Source organism: Trifolium pratense, linkage group LG4 (genome assembly GCF_020283565.1).
Source record: "Trifolium pratense cultivar HEN17-A07 linkage group LG4, ARS_RC_1.1, whole genome shotgun sequence".
NCBI classification, from domain to species: Eukaryota; Viridiplantae; Streptophyta; class Magnoliopsida; order Fabales; family Fabaceae; genus Trifolium; species Trifolium pratense.
The window spans coordinates 46,340,721-46,358,170 of record NC_060062.1 but is presented as its reverse complement, the minus strand read 5'-3'; the positions used below and the strand labels follow the sequence as shown (position 1 = coordinate 46,358,170).

Below are 17,450 nucleotides of genomic sequence, written 5' to 3'. Positions count from 1 at the left end.
AAAAGCATCAGATGTATTCATCTTGGTGTTAGTGAAGAGTCCAAGGCCTACAAGCTCTATAATCCAAAAGAAAGGAAGATCATTGTCAGTAGGGATGTGGTATTTGAAGAAAATAAAAGTTGGAACTGGGATAAAAAGGCTGAAAGCTCAAAGAACATTCAGTATGGAAGTGATAATGATGATGATAATAATGATATTGCAGCAGACAATGAAGGTGTTAATCATGATGAGGCTGACATTGACAATGAAAATGTCAATGGAAATCTTGACAGTGACATGGACTTAGAAAATACCAGTGATGAATCACTTTCACCCAGGCAAAGAAGACCTCCAGGATATCTCAGTGATTATGTGACTAGAACAGAAGAGCTGGACAACATTGATCAACTACAAAACCTTGCAATAGCTATGTTCAGCACAAGTGAGGATCCAGAAACCTATGAAGATGCAGCAAAATTAAAAGTTTGGAGAGAAGCAATGGAATCAGAAATCAGCTCAATTGAATCAAATGATACTTGGGAATTGACCACCCTTCCTCAGGGAGCAAAAGCAATAGGTGTTAAGTGGATATTCAAAACCAAGTTTAATGAAAATGGCAAAGTAGAGAAGTACAAAGCCAGACTAGTTGCAAAGGGATATTCACAAAAATATGGTGTTGATTATGGTGAAGTATATGCACCTGTTGCTAGATGGGATACTATAAGAACAATTTTTTGCTTAGCTGCTTATGAAAAATGGCCTGTGCTACAACTTGATGTCAAGAGTGCTTTCCTTCATGGTGAGCTAATGGAGGATGTGTATATGATGCAGCCACTGGGATATCAGAGAGGAAAGAGTGATGAAGTGTACAAGCTTAAAAAGGCCCTATATGGTTTAAAGCAAGCTCCCAGAGCTTGGTATAGCAAGATAGAATCTCACTTCATGACAGAAAAGTTTGAGAAATGCACTCATGAAGCTACCTTGTTTGTCAAGCAAGGCAGTAATTAGAAGATTTTGATAGTTAGCATATATGTGGATGATCTTATTTACACTGGTAATGATGCCTTGATGATGGATGAATTCAAAGCATCAATGAAAGAGAAATTTGCAATGACAGACCTTGGGAAAATGAAGTATTTCTTAGGAGTTGAAGTAAGTCAGAGTGAACAAGGAATCTTCATATATCAGAATAAGTATAGTGCTGAAATTCTGAAAAGGTTTGGAATGATGGACTGCAACAAGGTATGTAGCCCAATTGTCACTGGATGCAAGCTAGTGAAGGATGAAAATGGGAAAGCTACTGATGCTACTACATACAAGCAGATGATTGGATGCTTAATGGATCTACTAGCCACTAGACCAGATATGACTTTTGCTGTGTGTTTGGCTGCTAGATACATGGAAAGACCAACTGAAATGCATGTTGCAGTGGTGAAAAGAATAATGAGGTACTTAAAAGGAACAATGAAGTTTGGTATTTTGTACAAATGTAAGAGCAGCATTGGATTAACTCTGCAAGGTTGGAGTGATTCAGATTATGCTGGAGATTATGATGACAGGAAAAGCACCTCAGGTTATGTGTTTACATTAGGGGATAGTGCAATTTGCTGGTCCTCAAAAAAGCAACCTATTGTTACTCTATCAACAACTGAGGCTGAGTATGTTGCTATAGCCTCATGTGCTTGTCAATGTTTGTGGTTGAAAAATGTTTTGGATCACTTGCACATTGAGCAAGTTGGCAGCATTACTGTTAACTGTGACAATAGTTCCACTATCAAGTTATCTAAAAATCCCATTATGCATGGAAGGAGCAAGCACATTGATGTGAGGTTCCACTTTCTGAGGGATCTAAGCAGAGATGGAGTGATTGAATTGAAGTTTTGTAGGTCACAAGAGCAGCTATCAGATATCATGACCAAGCCCCTCAAGCTTGATAGCTTTTGCAAATTAAGGGAGGGAATTGGAATGTGTGAATTTTCAATTTCGAATTAAGGATTGGTGTGGCCTGTATGTGTTGGTTGTGTTGGTTTGCAGCTAGATTGTAGCTGAAATTGCTTGTTCTTGATGGAATTGCTTGTTTTGCTTGACTGTGTTGGCTTGCAGCTGGGTTCGTGTGCTTTGTTTACTGTTGCACTGCTTGTGCTCATAGGCGCGCCTGCAACCTGTGCCTGCAACTTGTGTCAAGCCTACAAGCTGTTGACTGCAACTTTGTTACTTAGTTCTTTGCACTGCATTTTTCTTTGTTCAGTTTTAATTGTAATGTTTGAATTTGGTTTTAGAAGGTTTAAGTTGATCAAGTTTGTAATGATCAGCTTAAGGGAGGGTATGTTAGGAAGCTCTTTGGGCCTAGATTGATTGGGCTTGGCCCAACTTTGTAAGCCTATATAAGGCAAGCTTTACTATTGAATACAACATGGATCATTGATTACCCAACAAATAGGAAATGATGATATTATATAATATAAAACAGAATCACACTAAAGGTAGGAATTAATAACATCACTAGCTTGTATTCATCATTCTGAGATTATGGTTACTATAAAGAAATGTATTCAGTAACTGCTAGGCCAACGATGCCACTCTCATTTTCTTTGTACAAAGTGATTAATTTATTGGAGTCAAAATCAATCCTTTAAAACCCAGAATCAATAATGTTAAATCTCCAGAAATACTAAAATTCATGAATGACCATTTTTTTTTTTTACACCAAATTCATGCAGCTTGGCTCTTCTATCCGTTCATTCATTAGCACACCTCATCCTCCTAGTCCTAACCATAATTCATCAGTCCTATATACGTACACAGGCAATTGCTTGTAGCTGTCCATAATAACAGCAGTGGCAAAATTTTCCAGCAAGTTCACCTGCTAATAGTTTAAACTCCTTAATCTTGCTTACTGCCGCATGATTTATGAATATCCCTTTAATCTCAGTCAATTCCTTCCAACCATTTATCCAAAACTGATGCCACAGTCTCCTCCAGATAAATCCTCTCAGCTTTAATTCGCCGCATATCTCACATTCAACCATGCTCACCATGAGTCTTCAATCCATTTATGCTTGTGTTATGATGACCAATTAGTTGTGGAGTTTGGTCTTCTAGATTAACATGTACTTTGTCTGAGAGAACCATTTTGATATCTTTATGTCTCCTTCTGATAATGAGATTTAGTAATGGATGGTGGCATGTCCGTGTGACTAAGTGACCATAACCTCTTTATATATAACCTAGATTTGTTTATCATTTAGTCTCTATACAATAAGGGTTTACTTCCTATTAGATACAAGCCCAAATTATCCCAATCTTATTAGATCACCTTTAATTGGAAATAAGCAACAATATACAATACAATTATTCACATATAAACATAATTTGCATCCCATTGATACCCAAAAAATGGTGAAGAAAACTTAATCATATACTAGTATAGTGCATTGCATTGTTGGCCACAGTATAGACTATATACATTGGTGCAAGCATTCAAATAAGTTCTGTATATAATGCATCTAATTACAATTGTTTATTGCAAGCATCAGAAATAGACATAATCATCATTAATCATACAATTAAGAATAGACCAACAACCATATCTAAGAAAATAAGGACAAAATAGAGATGCGGACTGTCTAAACAAAACAACTCCTCCACTTGAGGCACTAGAAAGTTGATCATTGTATCTTGAAGGACTTGAAATGAAATTCTATCTAGCATCATCAATTTTCAACTGAGAGAAAACTGAATCTTCTGCACTATTTGATTCATCATTAACCATCCCAATAGACATATCATCCATTTCAGTCAGTGTAGACAGAGAAGGTAAACGGCGAACATTAGGCAATTGAATTGATACAGAAGCACTGCTAGAACTATCCTCATGTGGTTCTCTATGTACTGCACCTCTCTGAAGCTGCAAAGCATATTCCAAGTCCCACAACACATCGCCCATTGATGGCCGATCAGAGCCATCATCTTGTAAGCATTTATCCACTGTCTCACTAAACTTTCTAAGTGAGTTTGGTTCAATTTGTCCCTTGATGGAAGGATCAATGATGTCTTCAAGTATCCCTTTGTCTTTGCAAAATATTCCCCACTCAGCCAAGTTCACCTGTTCCCTTGGAAGCGACGGGTCAATGGCTGTTCTCGCACACAACACTTCGAGTAGAACCACACCAAATGAATAAACATCAGATTTTTCTGTAAGCTGTTGTGATCTAAAGTACTCAGGATCAAGATACCCAAAAGTTCCTTTAACACCTGTGCTGACATAAGAATGCTGATCAAGAGGACCACTTCTTGAAAGACCAAAATCAGCAACTTTAGCTACAAGATTCTCATCAAGCAATATGTTTGTAGATTTCACGTCACGGTGAATGATTCCACCAGCTGCACCTTTGTGTAGGTAATGAAGACCTCTCGCAGCCCCAATACAAATCTCAAGCCTTTGCTTCCAAGTCAAAAAATTAGTCAAATTTGTACTGTACAAGCTGTCTCTAAGCGTCCCTTTTTCCATGTACTCATAAACAAGTATCATCTCATACCTTTCATCACAATATCCAATTAAGGAAACAAGGTGTCTGTGACGAATCTTAGACAAAACCATTATCTCAGCTTGAAATTCAGGTAGTCCTTGACCCGACCCTGGCTCACTTCTTTTCACTGCAACCGTCATTCCATTCTTGAGAACTCCCTTATAAACATTTCCAAAACCACCCTTTCCAATTATCCTCTTCGCATCGAAATTCTCTGTCGCGAACTGTAGATCAAGCAAGGAGAGTTTCAATCCAAGGTTAATGTTAGGTAGAGGTGAGCCTTGAATTGTTGTTCCATCAGTTAATCTGCTGTGAGAACTCCCTCCTGCGGTAGCTCGAACTGGCAACCATTCTGAATTCTCAACAGGCTTTTGTTTCCTGATTTTGCTAACCCAAAGAAACAAAACCACCACAATAGAAACCAAAACTAAACCTCCAACGACCGAACCCACCACCACAGGAAGACTAATCTTCTTCGAATTGGAATCCGAATCATCTAAGGGAATCAAACCCAATGATTCAATCACTTTCATTAGTTCTAGACCGTTTAAAAATGCATTTGGTTTAGCAGCCGTTGTATTAGGTGCCACACTAACATTCAATAGTCCAGAGCCATCGGAACGAACCACAAAATCATAATAATAAGCAGAAGACACATCTGCACCACCATTTACAGTAATAACAGGCTGGTCATAAATGTTGAGAATGAAAAGTGTAAGTAAACTCTGTTGGTTAAAAATGTCACAAAAGTGAAGCCTGAGGAAATGATCTGTATTCTTCTCCACGGGAACACTCCAACTTATACTTAAACCGTTGGAACCGTTTTTACTCTCTTTGGCAGTTTGATAAACAACATCTGGAGCAGTATATTGATCTGAATGTAAACCATCAGATTCATCATCTGCATTGCGTTTAATTGTACCTCCAAAAAAGGGACTATCCTTAGCGTTTTGTGGATCAGTTATATAGCTGTCATCTGGCAACCATTCTCTCGATAAGTTATCGGTTTGTCTAGTGACGTTTTCGCCCCCGACGTTAAGACGGTGTTTGGTTTCCAAAGCTCGTGAGAGGAAATCGTGACTATAAGTAGTTAAGCCTCGACCAGTAGAACCGGTGTAACTGAATCGTGCTATTGAACCAGGGATCAAATGAGTTGGGAGCATAAAGAGTTCTATGGCATTAACAAACGCGAATGATGAATTTTGAGGTGTGAAAGTGATTTTGAATCTTTTTCTGATGATTTTAACGAAATACTCTTTTATTAAGCCGGGGTTTGTAGTGTTTTTTGCGTCGAAATTTTGTAACAGAGAGAAACCAGGAACAGAAACGTTGAATTTTGCAGTGTAAAGGTTAATCGGTGAAGAGAATGAAAAGAAGTGTAAACGTACCATGTAGGTGTTGTTTGGTTCAGTAGTAAATTCATAGGAAGATTCAGAATGAAAAATTCTTGCAGTTTGGTAGAGAGGTGAAGGCACTGTTGATTGATTGCTTTCTGAGTAACTATTGCTGCTGAAACTTTTTTTAGGGTAATTACTGTTTAATTCACCAATATAAACGTTGTTATTTTCAGTAACTGGGATATCTGATCCGCAATTGATGAAGTATGTGTTTTGGTGAACATATCCAAGTGAGAGGAAGTGTAGTGATGAGAATTGAAGAAGAAAAGTAACAAGTAGAAAGATAGAGTGTTGAATTTTGTGGAGGTGAAAAGTTGGCATGTTTAGTGAGAGATGAAAATTATGATTATTTGATGAAATTGATGATTGCAATTCATGGAAGTTGGTAGAAAAGTAGGGAGTGGAGAAGAGAAGAGAAGCTAGGAACCAATGAAGAAGACTTTAGATAAGAGGAAGACTTTAGCTGTGGACTGTAGTTTAGTTTGAGTCGTCAGATTTGAATTTTCTGCTACTTGTTTGTTTCTGTTCTTATTTTTAAATACGTGTGGAAGTTGATTTATCAACTACTAGTACTACTTGAACGTTTTTTTAATTAGGGGGGTGTATTGGATTGGGATTTCATGAGACAATTTTGGCAAAAAAAAGTCTTGATGATTTTATGAGATTTTGTTGGACTATATTGATTTTGTGAGATTTTAAAGACTTTTTTACAGAGACTTTTTTACAATCAAGATTTTTAACACATGATTTGAATGGATTTTGAGAGATTTTTTTCAAAAAACTTTTTACAATCAAGATTTCATAATACTTTATATATTAAGAAACTTTTGTATATTAGGCAAATTTTAAAAGAATCAATAAATTTTAATAAAAGAAATTATATTTTTTTGGGAATCCAAATTTTTAAACAAAAAAAAAGCCTTACATTTTTTTCACGTATATGTTTCTAATCACAAATAAAAACCATTATCACCATTGATGGGAAAAGAAGCAGATGAAGGTAACGAAAAAAAAATTGCCGTAAAAAGTTGTATTGAATCAAAAGTTTGTAAAAAAGATGTAGAATTTGTTAAAATATTTTTTTGCAAAAAAACATATTTGATAGAAGAAGAAGAAGAAGAAGAAGAACTGATATAATGATGATGAAAGTAAAAAATCTTGGAGAGTTTGAAAAAGTCTCAAGTTTTTTGGTGAGATTCTTGAACAAGTGAACAAAGAAAAGAAGGAGTGCAGTGATGATGAACTATGAAAAAATAAAGAAAAAAAAAATTTGATACAGTGATGATGAAAATAAAAAGTCTTTGAGATTTCAAAAAAGTCTCAAGGCTTTTGGTGAGATTGTTGAAAAAGTCTATCAAGTGTATTTTCAACTAAAAAGTCTCTCAAAATCCATTCCATAGAAGAATCCATCAAAATCGGTAGACTTTTGAATACCAGTAGACATTTTAAAAGTAGTACCAAATCTCAATTGAATACCAACGGATTTTATTGCCCTGAAAAAAAAATCATGTTTGTCTTAATTGAATACCACAAGATTTATTTAACTTTTGTAAAAGTCTTGATTGAATACCTCAAGATTTTTTTGTCATAAAAAAGTCTTTTAAAATCCCATGAAATCTCAATCCAATACACCCTCCTTAGACTTTTTAATATAAAAAGAACTGTTCCGATGTAGAACTCCGGTTCACAACCGCGGTACAGCGTTGGAAGATACCTCTTCAGACTTTTGAATAGTTGTTATTTGGTCGGAATCCTTGTCTTCCGGACTAATAATGGTGGTGTACGAGCAAATCTTTCAACAGTCAAGTTAGTATGTGCTTAAGGTGGAATTGAGATTCACTGCCGTCCAAATTTCCTGCTGTTCCCAAAGTTTACACACAAAACTACCCATTTTATTTTTTTGTTAAAATTATATCTTCTCTCTCCTATAAAAAAAAAATCTCCTCTCTCACAAAATGTATTACTGCACCTTTACTGCAGTATTTTCAACTGCAGGAAATCCAAACTGCTTAAGGTGAGCGCTATGTGTATGTTTGGTTTCAATTCTGGAGCAGCCAGAATTGATTCTAGACCCGTAGAATTGATTCTGGCTTGTTTGGTTTCTCAAAAGTATAATTGATTCTGCCTCCAGAATTGATTCTACTTGAAGCTAGAAATTGTAGCTTCTCATTCTAGAATTGATTTTTACACTCAAATTTTTTGTTCAACTCACTTTTGTATGAATATATACAAACATAAATCAATTCTATCAAACTCAATTCTATCAAAATCAATTCTGTCAAACTTAATTATGTCAAAATCAATTATGTCCACCGCAGAACCAAACACATACTATGTATAATTGAAGTATATTTTGAGTGGTGGTGATATGAGTTTTAAATGAAAAATGCTAAATATAGTGAAAGAAGTAGTTGTGAATACGTCACGAAGCCTTGTGATTGGTTATTTAACACCAATACCATGGTGTTCTTCACTAAATCTAGAACTTAAAACAGTTTTTCTGTCTCACTTTTAACTCTTTAACATGTTTCTTGAAGTTTTACGAAAAATATTCCGGGTTGTATAACACCACTCGTCTCATATAGACTAATAGATGTGGTATTGGGTTTGCGCTAACTTTATGTTAACCGGTGTTTTAAGGAAATTGTTTAAAAAGTAAAAAAGAAATAACTTTTACATAAAAAAAATGATATTATTATTACTTTGATAATATTATATAAATAAATTCTGTAAACAATATTTTAAGATATTTATTAGCAATTTAGCATAGTGTGACTTTTTTTTTTTAGACAAAATGACAAACAAATTTACGCACACTTGTAAAAATTTCTTGACTGTGTGACTTCATTTTTATAAGACTATATACTTGAACTATTTGAGTAATAAAAAAATGAAAGTTCCCTCTAAGTTAAAACATGATTGGTTGGTTGAAGTCTGGAGTCATAATTTTTGACGCACTTATGCAGCAAATCCAAGTCCCTATTTTAGTAGTATTCAATTGCTGCGGAGAAAGAGTTAAGAAGCTGCTGCTAATAATGCAGCCAAAGTGAAAAGGCACACTAGAATCCAAATATCTCTCCCAGGGCATTAAAATTTTCAAGAAGTCCAAAGTGGTATTTATTTGTCGTGGCGTTCTTGTAATGGAATGGAATATAGTAGAAATTTGTGCGTGCAAATAGTACAATATATATTTTTATATTTTTAGTACTAATGATTTTCGATAATTGATCTATAATATTGGTAAAGTCATAGGCTATGAAGTAATTAATTTAGATTAATAATTAGCAAAAAAAGAAAAATTGTGTTCAATGATTTATAATTGATTGATATAGAAAAGCGTGTACTCACCAAAAAAAAAATGGATGTAATAAAATAAATTTAAAAACAAGCTTTTTAGATACAAATAAAGAAGGCTCAAATTCAAAAAGCAGGAAAACTAAATAACAACTAGTCGTCGGCCCGCGCGTTGCACGGGTTTTGTGGAACACCATAATAAAGCGAATTAAGTGAAGAATCACATCGAATTTTATAGTGGAGCTTTCAAGATCCATGATATGTATAAAATTAAATTTTTTCCTAAGAGCACACATAATTTAATTTTCTAATGTTTAGATGTGCATCTCAAATAATATAAACTAAGTTGGTCAATTTTTTTCATGAGTATAGCACGTTTAGATGATGAAATTTAAAATCATTCATATAATCATTGATAATATGATCAAGAAGTACATTGCATAATCGTTACATCCAAAAGAGCAAACAAACTTAAAAACCAAATTATAATAAGTACAATACAAAAGTGAACCACCATATTGTTGGATGACTCAGTTACATCAAATTTTGTAGTTGAGCCTTCAAAGACCCGTGACATGTATAAAATTTAATAGAAATGTTTATACTTCAACCTCTACTAATAGAAAGGTTTATAATTTCTTCATGATACTTCGACCTTCGAGTATTGATAGAGAGATTCATAATTTACGCGCTATTATAAAGAGGTTTACAATTTTTTACGTAAAAATTATCAACCTCTAAGTACGTATAGAGAGGGTTATAATTTTTGTGTATACTTCAACCTCCAAATATTGATAGAGAGATTTATAATTTTTACGCGCTACTCATAGAGATGATATAATTTATGTGTGATACTTATAGAGAGTTTTTTTTTTCTTTTCGCGTTAGGTCAACATCAAAATATTGATAGAGAAGTTTATAATGTTTACGCAAGGTTTATAATTTTTGCGTGATACTTAGACCTCCGAGCATTGATAGAGATATTCATAATTTTTACGTGCTACTTATAAAGAACTTTATAAAAAAAATTCCGCGCCACTCATAAAGAGGTTTATAATTTGTGTGCGCCACTTATAGAGTTAAAATATCTCAGTAAAAATTATCAACCTCTAAGTACGTATAGAGAGAGTTATAATTTTTGTGTATACTTCAACCTCCAAATATTGATAGAGAGATTCATAATTTTTACGTGCTACTCATAGAAAGAATATAATTTATGTGTGCTACTTATAGAGAGTTTTTTTTTTAATTAATTTTTTCGTGCTAGGTCAACATCAAAATATTGATAGAGAAGTTTATAAATTTTACGCGCCACTTATAAGAAGGTTTATAATTTTTGCGTGATACTTCTGAAGTAGCAAAGTTTTTTTACAAGGAAGGGGAGGTTTGAATTGTGAACCTTTTTAAATTTAAACTTAAGTCACAAAAATAAATGGTTAGTAACAAAATTAATTTTGTGCTCAGTATCGTTCTAAGAATGATCTGTGCTGTGTAAAAACAGATACAGAAAATAAAAGTTTAAGGGAAAGAAGATAAACACAAAGAGTTATCCTGGTTCACCCCTAATCTTTGGGTTACGTCCAGTCCCCACCACCTGTGAGTTTGTCCACTAGAATCACTTAAATGTTACAGATCCAAGACTTACACATTCACCTTGATCTTGACCTAAGATCAACAACTTACCAAAGCTCCTAGAGCTTTGAACTTTCCTAGTCACCTTGACCAAACAACACTCAATCAATAGTCACGTATTGACTTGAGCAATTACAATATAGATGATTTGTTTCTAAGCTTAATTTCAGACTCACTATAAAAGAGAAGCTTAGATGAAAGCACTCTAAAGAGATTTTGTACTCAGATTGTGTTACAAGAGAGTGACTTAAAAAGGACTTAGAGCTAAAGAGATTGAATGAGATGTTTATCACTTGAATTGCTTGAAAACTCTTGCTCTTTCCCTTGGACTTGATTGCCTTTTATAGATGCTTGCTTGAGGTTGAAGCTTGGCCTTCAAGTATATCAGTTAGAGAGCAAAATAGAGCTGTTACTCAGTGCTCTACATGCAGCAGACAACTTCTGCATAATTTGCAGATTCTCTGTTCAGTCTTGGAACAGTCTTGATTTCCATTTGGCTTTGATCCATAAGATCCAAATATGTGTGAGCTGTTACCAAGTACATATGAGTTGTTTCTTACTTCCTTCCACTGTCATGTATCAGATATAGCCGTTTGGATGCTCAGAAAAGGACTCATGACAGTTGGAAATGGTTTTGAAAAACTGTGTGCAGGATCAGTCTTGCATCAGTCTTGAAACAGTCTTGACTGCACCAGCCAAAGTGATGAACCTTCATCCTTCCTTCCTTGTGGTGTGCAGCTGTTAAATAGCTCTAAGGGCTGATCAGTAGTAGCCTTAGCTTGAGAATAAAACCAGCTGGAATAGTACATGAGCATATGAGACAAAAAGTACTTCTATGACACCACATTGAAGAATGTTCCCAAAATGGTCCTTTAGCAAGTACATCACAACTCATACTTAAAAATGTGTTGTTGCATTCTGATTGGTCTAGGATATGTGATCAGGTGTTTTCATTGGATGATCAATACCATAAAAGATCATGAGAGATCAATGCTTGTGATTCATCACATGACTAGGAAAGCATATACTTAAATTCCATCACATGTTGTTGATCCCAAAAGAGATTATCTCCTGTAGTGATTTGGTCCATGAATCCATTGTAAAGTGCTTATTTGTTTTGTTCTTAGTTGACTTGAAAAACCAGAAAGCACTTATTCCAAAACGTGCTTATAGGTAAAATTGTAGTCTGTCTACTAAGAATGTTCTCAGAATGGTCTTGAAACAACTTTGCAGGATTTTTACTTTGCAAGTGGTTTGTTAGAATCTATTTAATCTTATGCCACTCAAAAGCACTTGTTAGATAACAAAATGATCAGAATCATTTAAAATATAATTAAAGATGTTTGTAATCTTTAAAACATCAAAGGTGGATTTTGCCTCAACAACTTCGACCTCAAAGCATTGATAGAGAGATTTGTAATTTTTACGTGCTACTTATAAAGAACTTTATAATTTTTTCGCGCCACTCATGAAGAGGTTTATAATCTCTGCGCGCCACTTGCAGAGTTTTTTAATTTTTGCGCACTAGGTCAACCTCTAAATATCCATAGGTGGATGTTAAAAATGGGAAGAGAAAATTGGCCATCGATAGTTTTCATCTCTTCCCAAAAATTTAATCCTCATTGCAATCATTATGATGCACATGAAGTCTTCCTTGCATGCACCGTATTGTTTTTGCTATTAATTGGTGGGTATGATATTTAGGTGTAGAAAAGAAAATGTTAGATGCTAATTAAAATGTTGCATGCAATTTTATTGGGTAGATGAATTTTTTTTCTATTTAGTATTCCACATTACACGTGTGATCAGGTTGCTTGATATGATGAAGCTTATTGTATTTCAGAATTGTTCATGGTGATACATCAATCATTTTTCTCTATTTGAAGTTGCAAGTTTGATTTTTCTTCATGCATGATGATCTTTAGTTTGGTAAGTTGATAAAAATACAAACTTGCCACCAAAATAAAACATTTGCACTATGAGCTTCAAACTCATATGATCTTTCTGAATTTTTTTCCTACCCCAACGATCTTCACTCTACCCCAACATATTTATCAAAATACCAAGTATACCCTTATAAAAATTAGTATATTTTAATTTTTTTTTTGTCGTATTATATTGTTCCGGTGGACTGTTTCATCCTCCCAAAAAACTATTCCGATAAGTATTTATCTTTACCGTTATGTTAATTTTACCGGTACACTTTTTAATAAGTGTTCCGATATATTGATTTTACCGGTACACTTGGTTTCAATAAGTGTTCCGGTATGTTTAATTTAAACACTGATCTCTTCGTTCATCAATAATTGCAGAGCATGTTCTGCTTCTTTCAAGAATAATCGAGTTAGCTGTTTTTGACCTCGTGTATATACTATAGCAGACCATTTGTTTCTAGTCATCAACTTTGTTTCCGCCGACTCATTTGCCATTCTGCTCAAAGGAAATCAAGAAAAATGTATTACAAAGACAACAATATATTGAAGGAAAAATAGTACCGGAACACTTATTAAAACCAAGTGTACCGGTAAAATCAACATACCGGATCACTTATTAAAAAGTGTACTGGTAAAATTAACATACCGGAATACTTTTTAAAAAGTGTACCGGTAAAATTAACATATCGATAAAGATAAATACTCATAGAAACTATTTTTTGGAGGATGAAACAGTCTACCGAAACAGTATAATACGATAAAAAAAATTATCAAAATATACTAATTTTTTATAAGAATATATTTGGTATTTTGAAAAATATGTTAGGGTAGAGTGAAGATTGTTGGGGTAGAAAAAAAAAATTTCTAACTTTTTTATGTGTTTCTTTACGGCATGATCCAAATTAAAATACAAGGTAGTAGACCGACTCAATAGCCCAACTCATTTTAATATAGCTGTGGATAAAATAATAGGTTGTTTGTTATGATTTTTAGGGTTAACAAATAGTTACTTGTAACAAAAAAAAAAAAACAAATAGTTTGTTATCGTATGAGTTTCATTCATAGCATAATATAGCTATATTCTATGGAAAAAATCTATTATTATTTCATAAAAAAAAAAAAAAAAATCTATTTTTTACCCAAAAAAATGTACATATCTTTTTTAATTTGACATAAGTTAAACACAGGCAGACGCGAAACGCGCTTGCCTGGCCAATTTTTATGGGACAATAAGTTTAAGTCAAATTTAGATTAGATTTTTGTTTACTATAAAATTTTGAGGTTTAAAATTGAACCATCCAATTAAACGAATGGTTTTGAGCTTGTTGACTGCATGCATTCACCAACTTGTGTGACTATCCACACAAATCAAATGCGTATTTTGTTGAGAATTGAGATATTCCTGACTTCCTGTTAAGAAATAAAGCAGTAAAAAAAAAACTGACATGTGGTCTTTTATGTCCATTTTTTGTTGGGGTCCTATAAGATAATGTTATCTTTTTATTTGTTTGTTACGTACGGAAAAGTTTGTTATGTTCTGTTTACCGCAATTTATAGGAAAATGTCTTTTATTTATTCTAGGATAATGCTTCATAGAGTGAAGTATTAAGGTAACTTTAAATACAAGAAATATATATAATCCACTACACTAGTGAATAGTGAGTGAAGTATCATAGTTTCTTCTTGGAGATGGATGCAACAGAGAACAAGAAAACCCCTGTTTCCAACTTACAAGAAGAGGTTTGTTTCTTTGCATCACCTTGCTGCATTTTTTTTAAAGTAAACTTTGTTGCATCTTCTCCCTTTCTTATTTTTAATGAATGTTCTGTCCATTGTTCGTCTCTTACAATTTATCATGCTTCGCAATGTACTCTGACTATTATGATCGTATAATTCAATTTAGGGTTATTTGTTGTCTCGTGCTTCGCAATGTATTCTGACTATTATGATTGTATAGTTCTATATAGGGTTATTTGTTCACATATTAACTAAGCAAGATTTCCTTTTATTTGGTGTGGAAACACATAAGTATTGTTTCTGCCTTTGATTTTCTTCCATCAATGATTTTCGGACAAGCACTTAAAGAGAGTAAAATGAGTAATATAATAACTACCGTTGATAAACAAATTATTAATGGTTGATTTTTCTCAAAATCACCCTATATACTACCTATTTTACTAACTAATTTTTACTACCTATATGCAGGATGATTCTTTGTTTGACTACCTCAATAGTCTATCTCCTTTAAAGACCAAAACGCGCGTTGAAGCTACTCTGACGTTGAACGCACTTGGCATGGATTATTCACTTCTGGCATCAAAGCCTAAAGTTTCGTCCGAAGATGTAAATAAAATATATAGACATGAAGAAGCTCTTACTGATTCTACTCATGGATGTCAGTACTCACTTGGGCCATCTAGTCAACATAAAAAGATCGAGCTTCCACAAGCTATGCAATATAGTCCTTATAGCTCCGAACAACGTCCTCTAATTTCAACTGAAGAGGCTAACTGGGCTCTTGAATTACTTGGCATGCAAGTACCAAATGGTACCAATGTACAAGACAATTCTATGAAAGATTCAGTTGAGTGTGGAACATATATCCCTGCACCAATGGAAAGACATTTGGTGCCATCTGAGAATGATGATTTCACCAAGTCATCAGTTCACATTCCTGGTGAAGATTTCTGTCGGAGTACCCCCGACCTGATGAGTAGAGTGCAATTTAACGACCTAACGAATAAACTATTGGATGAAAACATGAAAATGACGTCAAAAGTGCATAGTAAAGATTCGATTGGTCTAATTTCTTCTGGCTCAGAACATGAAATGGAGGAGGAAAGTGTTGATTTCTGTCAGAATATCCCCAAAAGGAAGAGGAAAGTGTAGTTGTTGATTATTGATTCCTTTGCTTGATGATCTTTATTCCATTATTAACTTTCTTCATCAGACTAACACCAATGTTCAACTTTTCAGGAAAAGGTCCGATCTAACTGGGGAAGGAGGGGCATGCAGAAGCTGTAAATGTAAAAAATCAAGGTGTTTGAAAAAGTAAGTTATAAAACATACATGCTCCTTTTTTTGGGTCGATGATTGCGCAAAGATTAAGCTACTATTATAAGTTGTGAATTACCTTCATTTATATCGATTTTTCAGTTATTGTGAGTGCTTTGCTGCTGGAGCCTACTGCATAGGACCTTGCTCATGTATAGACTGCTCGAATAAAGGAGATAATGAAGATACAGTTCTGCAAGCTCGCAGGAAGAATGATTCTAAAGTCATAACAAGTTCTAATTCCTCACCTCAATTTGAGGTCAGCAAATAAATTCAAACTTTAATTTTTTATTTTGCTTTTGAATTTGATCCTATATTAATGATATTTTTCTTGTAGGAGGACCCTAACATAACTTTAGCTTCAAAGCCAAAGCTACAGAAAAGAATATGTAATTGCAATAAATCTGGTTGCCAGAGGAAATATTGTGCATGCTTTAAGGTATCTGCTGTTACATATATCATATATTATAGGGTCTATATTATATTATCATGTAAATTTTTAATGTGAATTACAATGAATGGTTTTGTTTTGAAGGATGGTGTTGGTTGCTCTCCAATTTGTAAATGTCAAGGGTGCAAAAATATACATGGTAGAAAGAATAGTACAGCTGAAACAAAATCTGAGCTTGAAGAAACACAAACATTACAAATTTCCAGGTTTGATATGCTAATTTTTATGTTTGATGAGGTGAAAAGTTTATGCTCATTATTGATTTCTATTAATTTGTATGTGATAGAACATTTCCTCCATTACCATATTCATCGATGGGAAAGCCGCCTCAAATATTGTGTTCTGAATTGTTCGGCAGCCAAAACCAGGAGCTTGTGGAATCAAATGCTACTGGATCAATAACTATTCCAGATGATGTAAATTGCATCAATACTTCTTCTATTGGCAAGTGGATATGCATTTCTAATCCTGGTTGCGAAAATGACGTTGAATCATCACCTACTCGAAGTGGTGGCCAGAACTCGACATTAGAATGAGGGAAATTTTGTTTTTCTTTTGATACTATATGCTTAGGTTTCTCTCTGTATATGATTCAGGTCTTCTTTTTCTTACTTTTTCAAATCTTATTTTGTTATAGTCTGTGCATTGATTCCACAATGCACAACTTCAATTGTTAACATGAACTAATTCCAATGTTACTTAAAAAACTATTTGTGAATGCACATGTCTATTGATTTTTTCTTGATATTTAAGTTTGATATTATACTAAATTAGAAAATTCATTTAGAATAAAACATTTAGAAATATGTAAAATATAAATGAAAATAGTGTGCAATTTCATGTAAAATTTATAAAATGAATAAATTTGTTGATAGAGTTGAGAATAGGCCAGACTGAGTTAGGCATTTTTTCAATGCATAATATGACGAAGCCTTTTTTCGCGACAGAACACGAATGCGGCGGCAATAACATTAACTCTGCCCTTTTGATTGGTTTGTATGGAGCTTTTCCTGAAATTTGTTCGAGGGTAAGTATTACTTGATTCACCAATATAAAGGTTGTTACTTTCATTAACATTGATAGTTGCACACTTGGGACATGAAAAATGAATTCAATTTCCAATAGAACATCAAAACATAGTTGAGAATGATTACATTACTAAAATCAATTCATATTTGTC

General features: G+C 33.9%; 1 protein-coding gene across 1 annotated transcript; it reads right to left on the bottom strand.

Annotated features, from left to right (window-relative positions):
- Positions 1-3,389: 3,389 nt before the first annotated feature.
- On the bottom strand, positions 3,390-6,473 carry LOC123919793 (probable receptor-like protein kinase At2g23200). The gene has a single exon (XM_045971795.1). It carries the CDS (start codon positions 6,224-6,226, stop codon positions 3,680-3,682), a length of 2,547 nt encoding a protein of 848 aa, XP_045827751.1. The 5' UTR covers positions 6,227-6,473; the 3' UTR covers positions 3,390-3,679.
- Positions 6,474-17,450: the final 10,977 nt, after the last annotated feature.

What these genes read in the sequence shown, in the direction of transcription:
- LOC123919793 (XM_045971795.1), bottom strand. Translation starts at nt 6,226, where the DNA reads ATGCCAACTTTTCACCTCCACAAAATTCAACACTCTATCTTTCTACTT.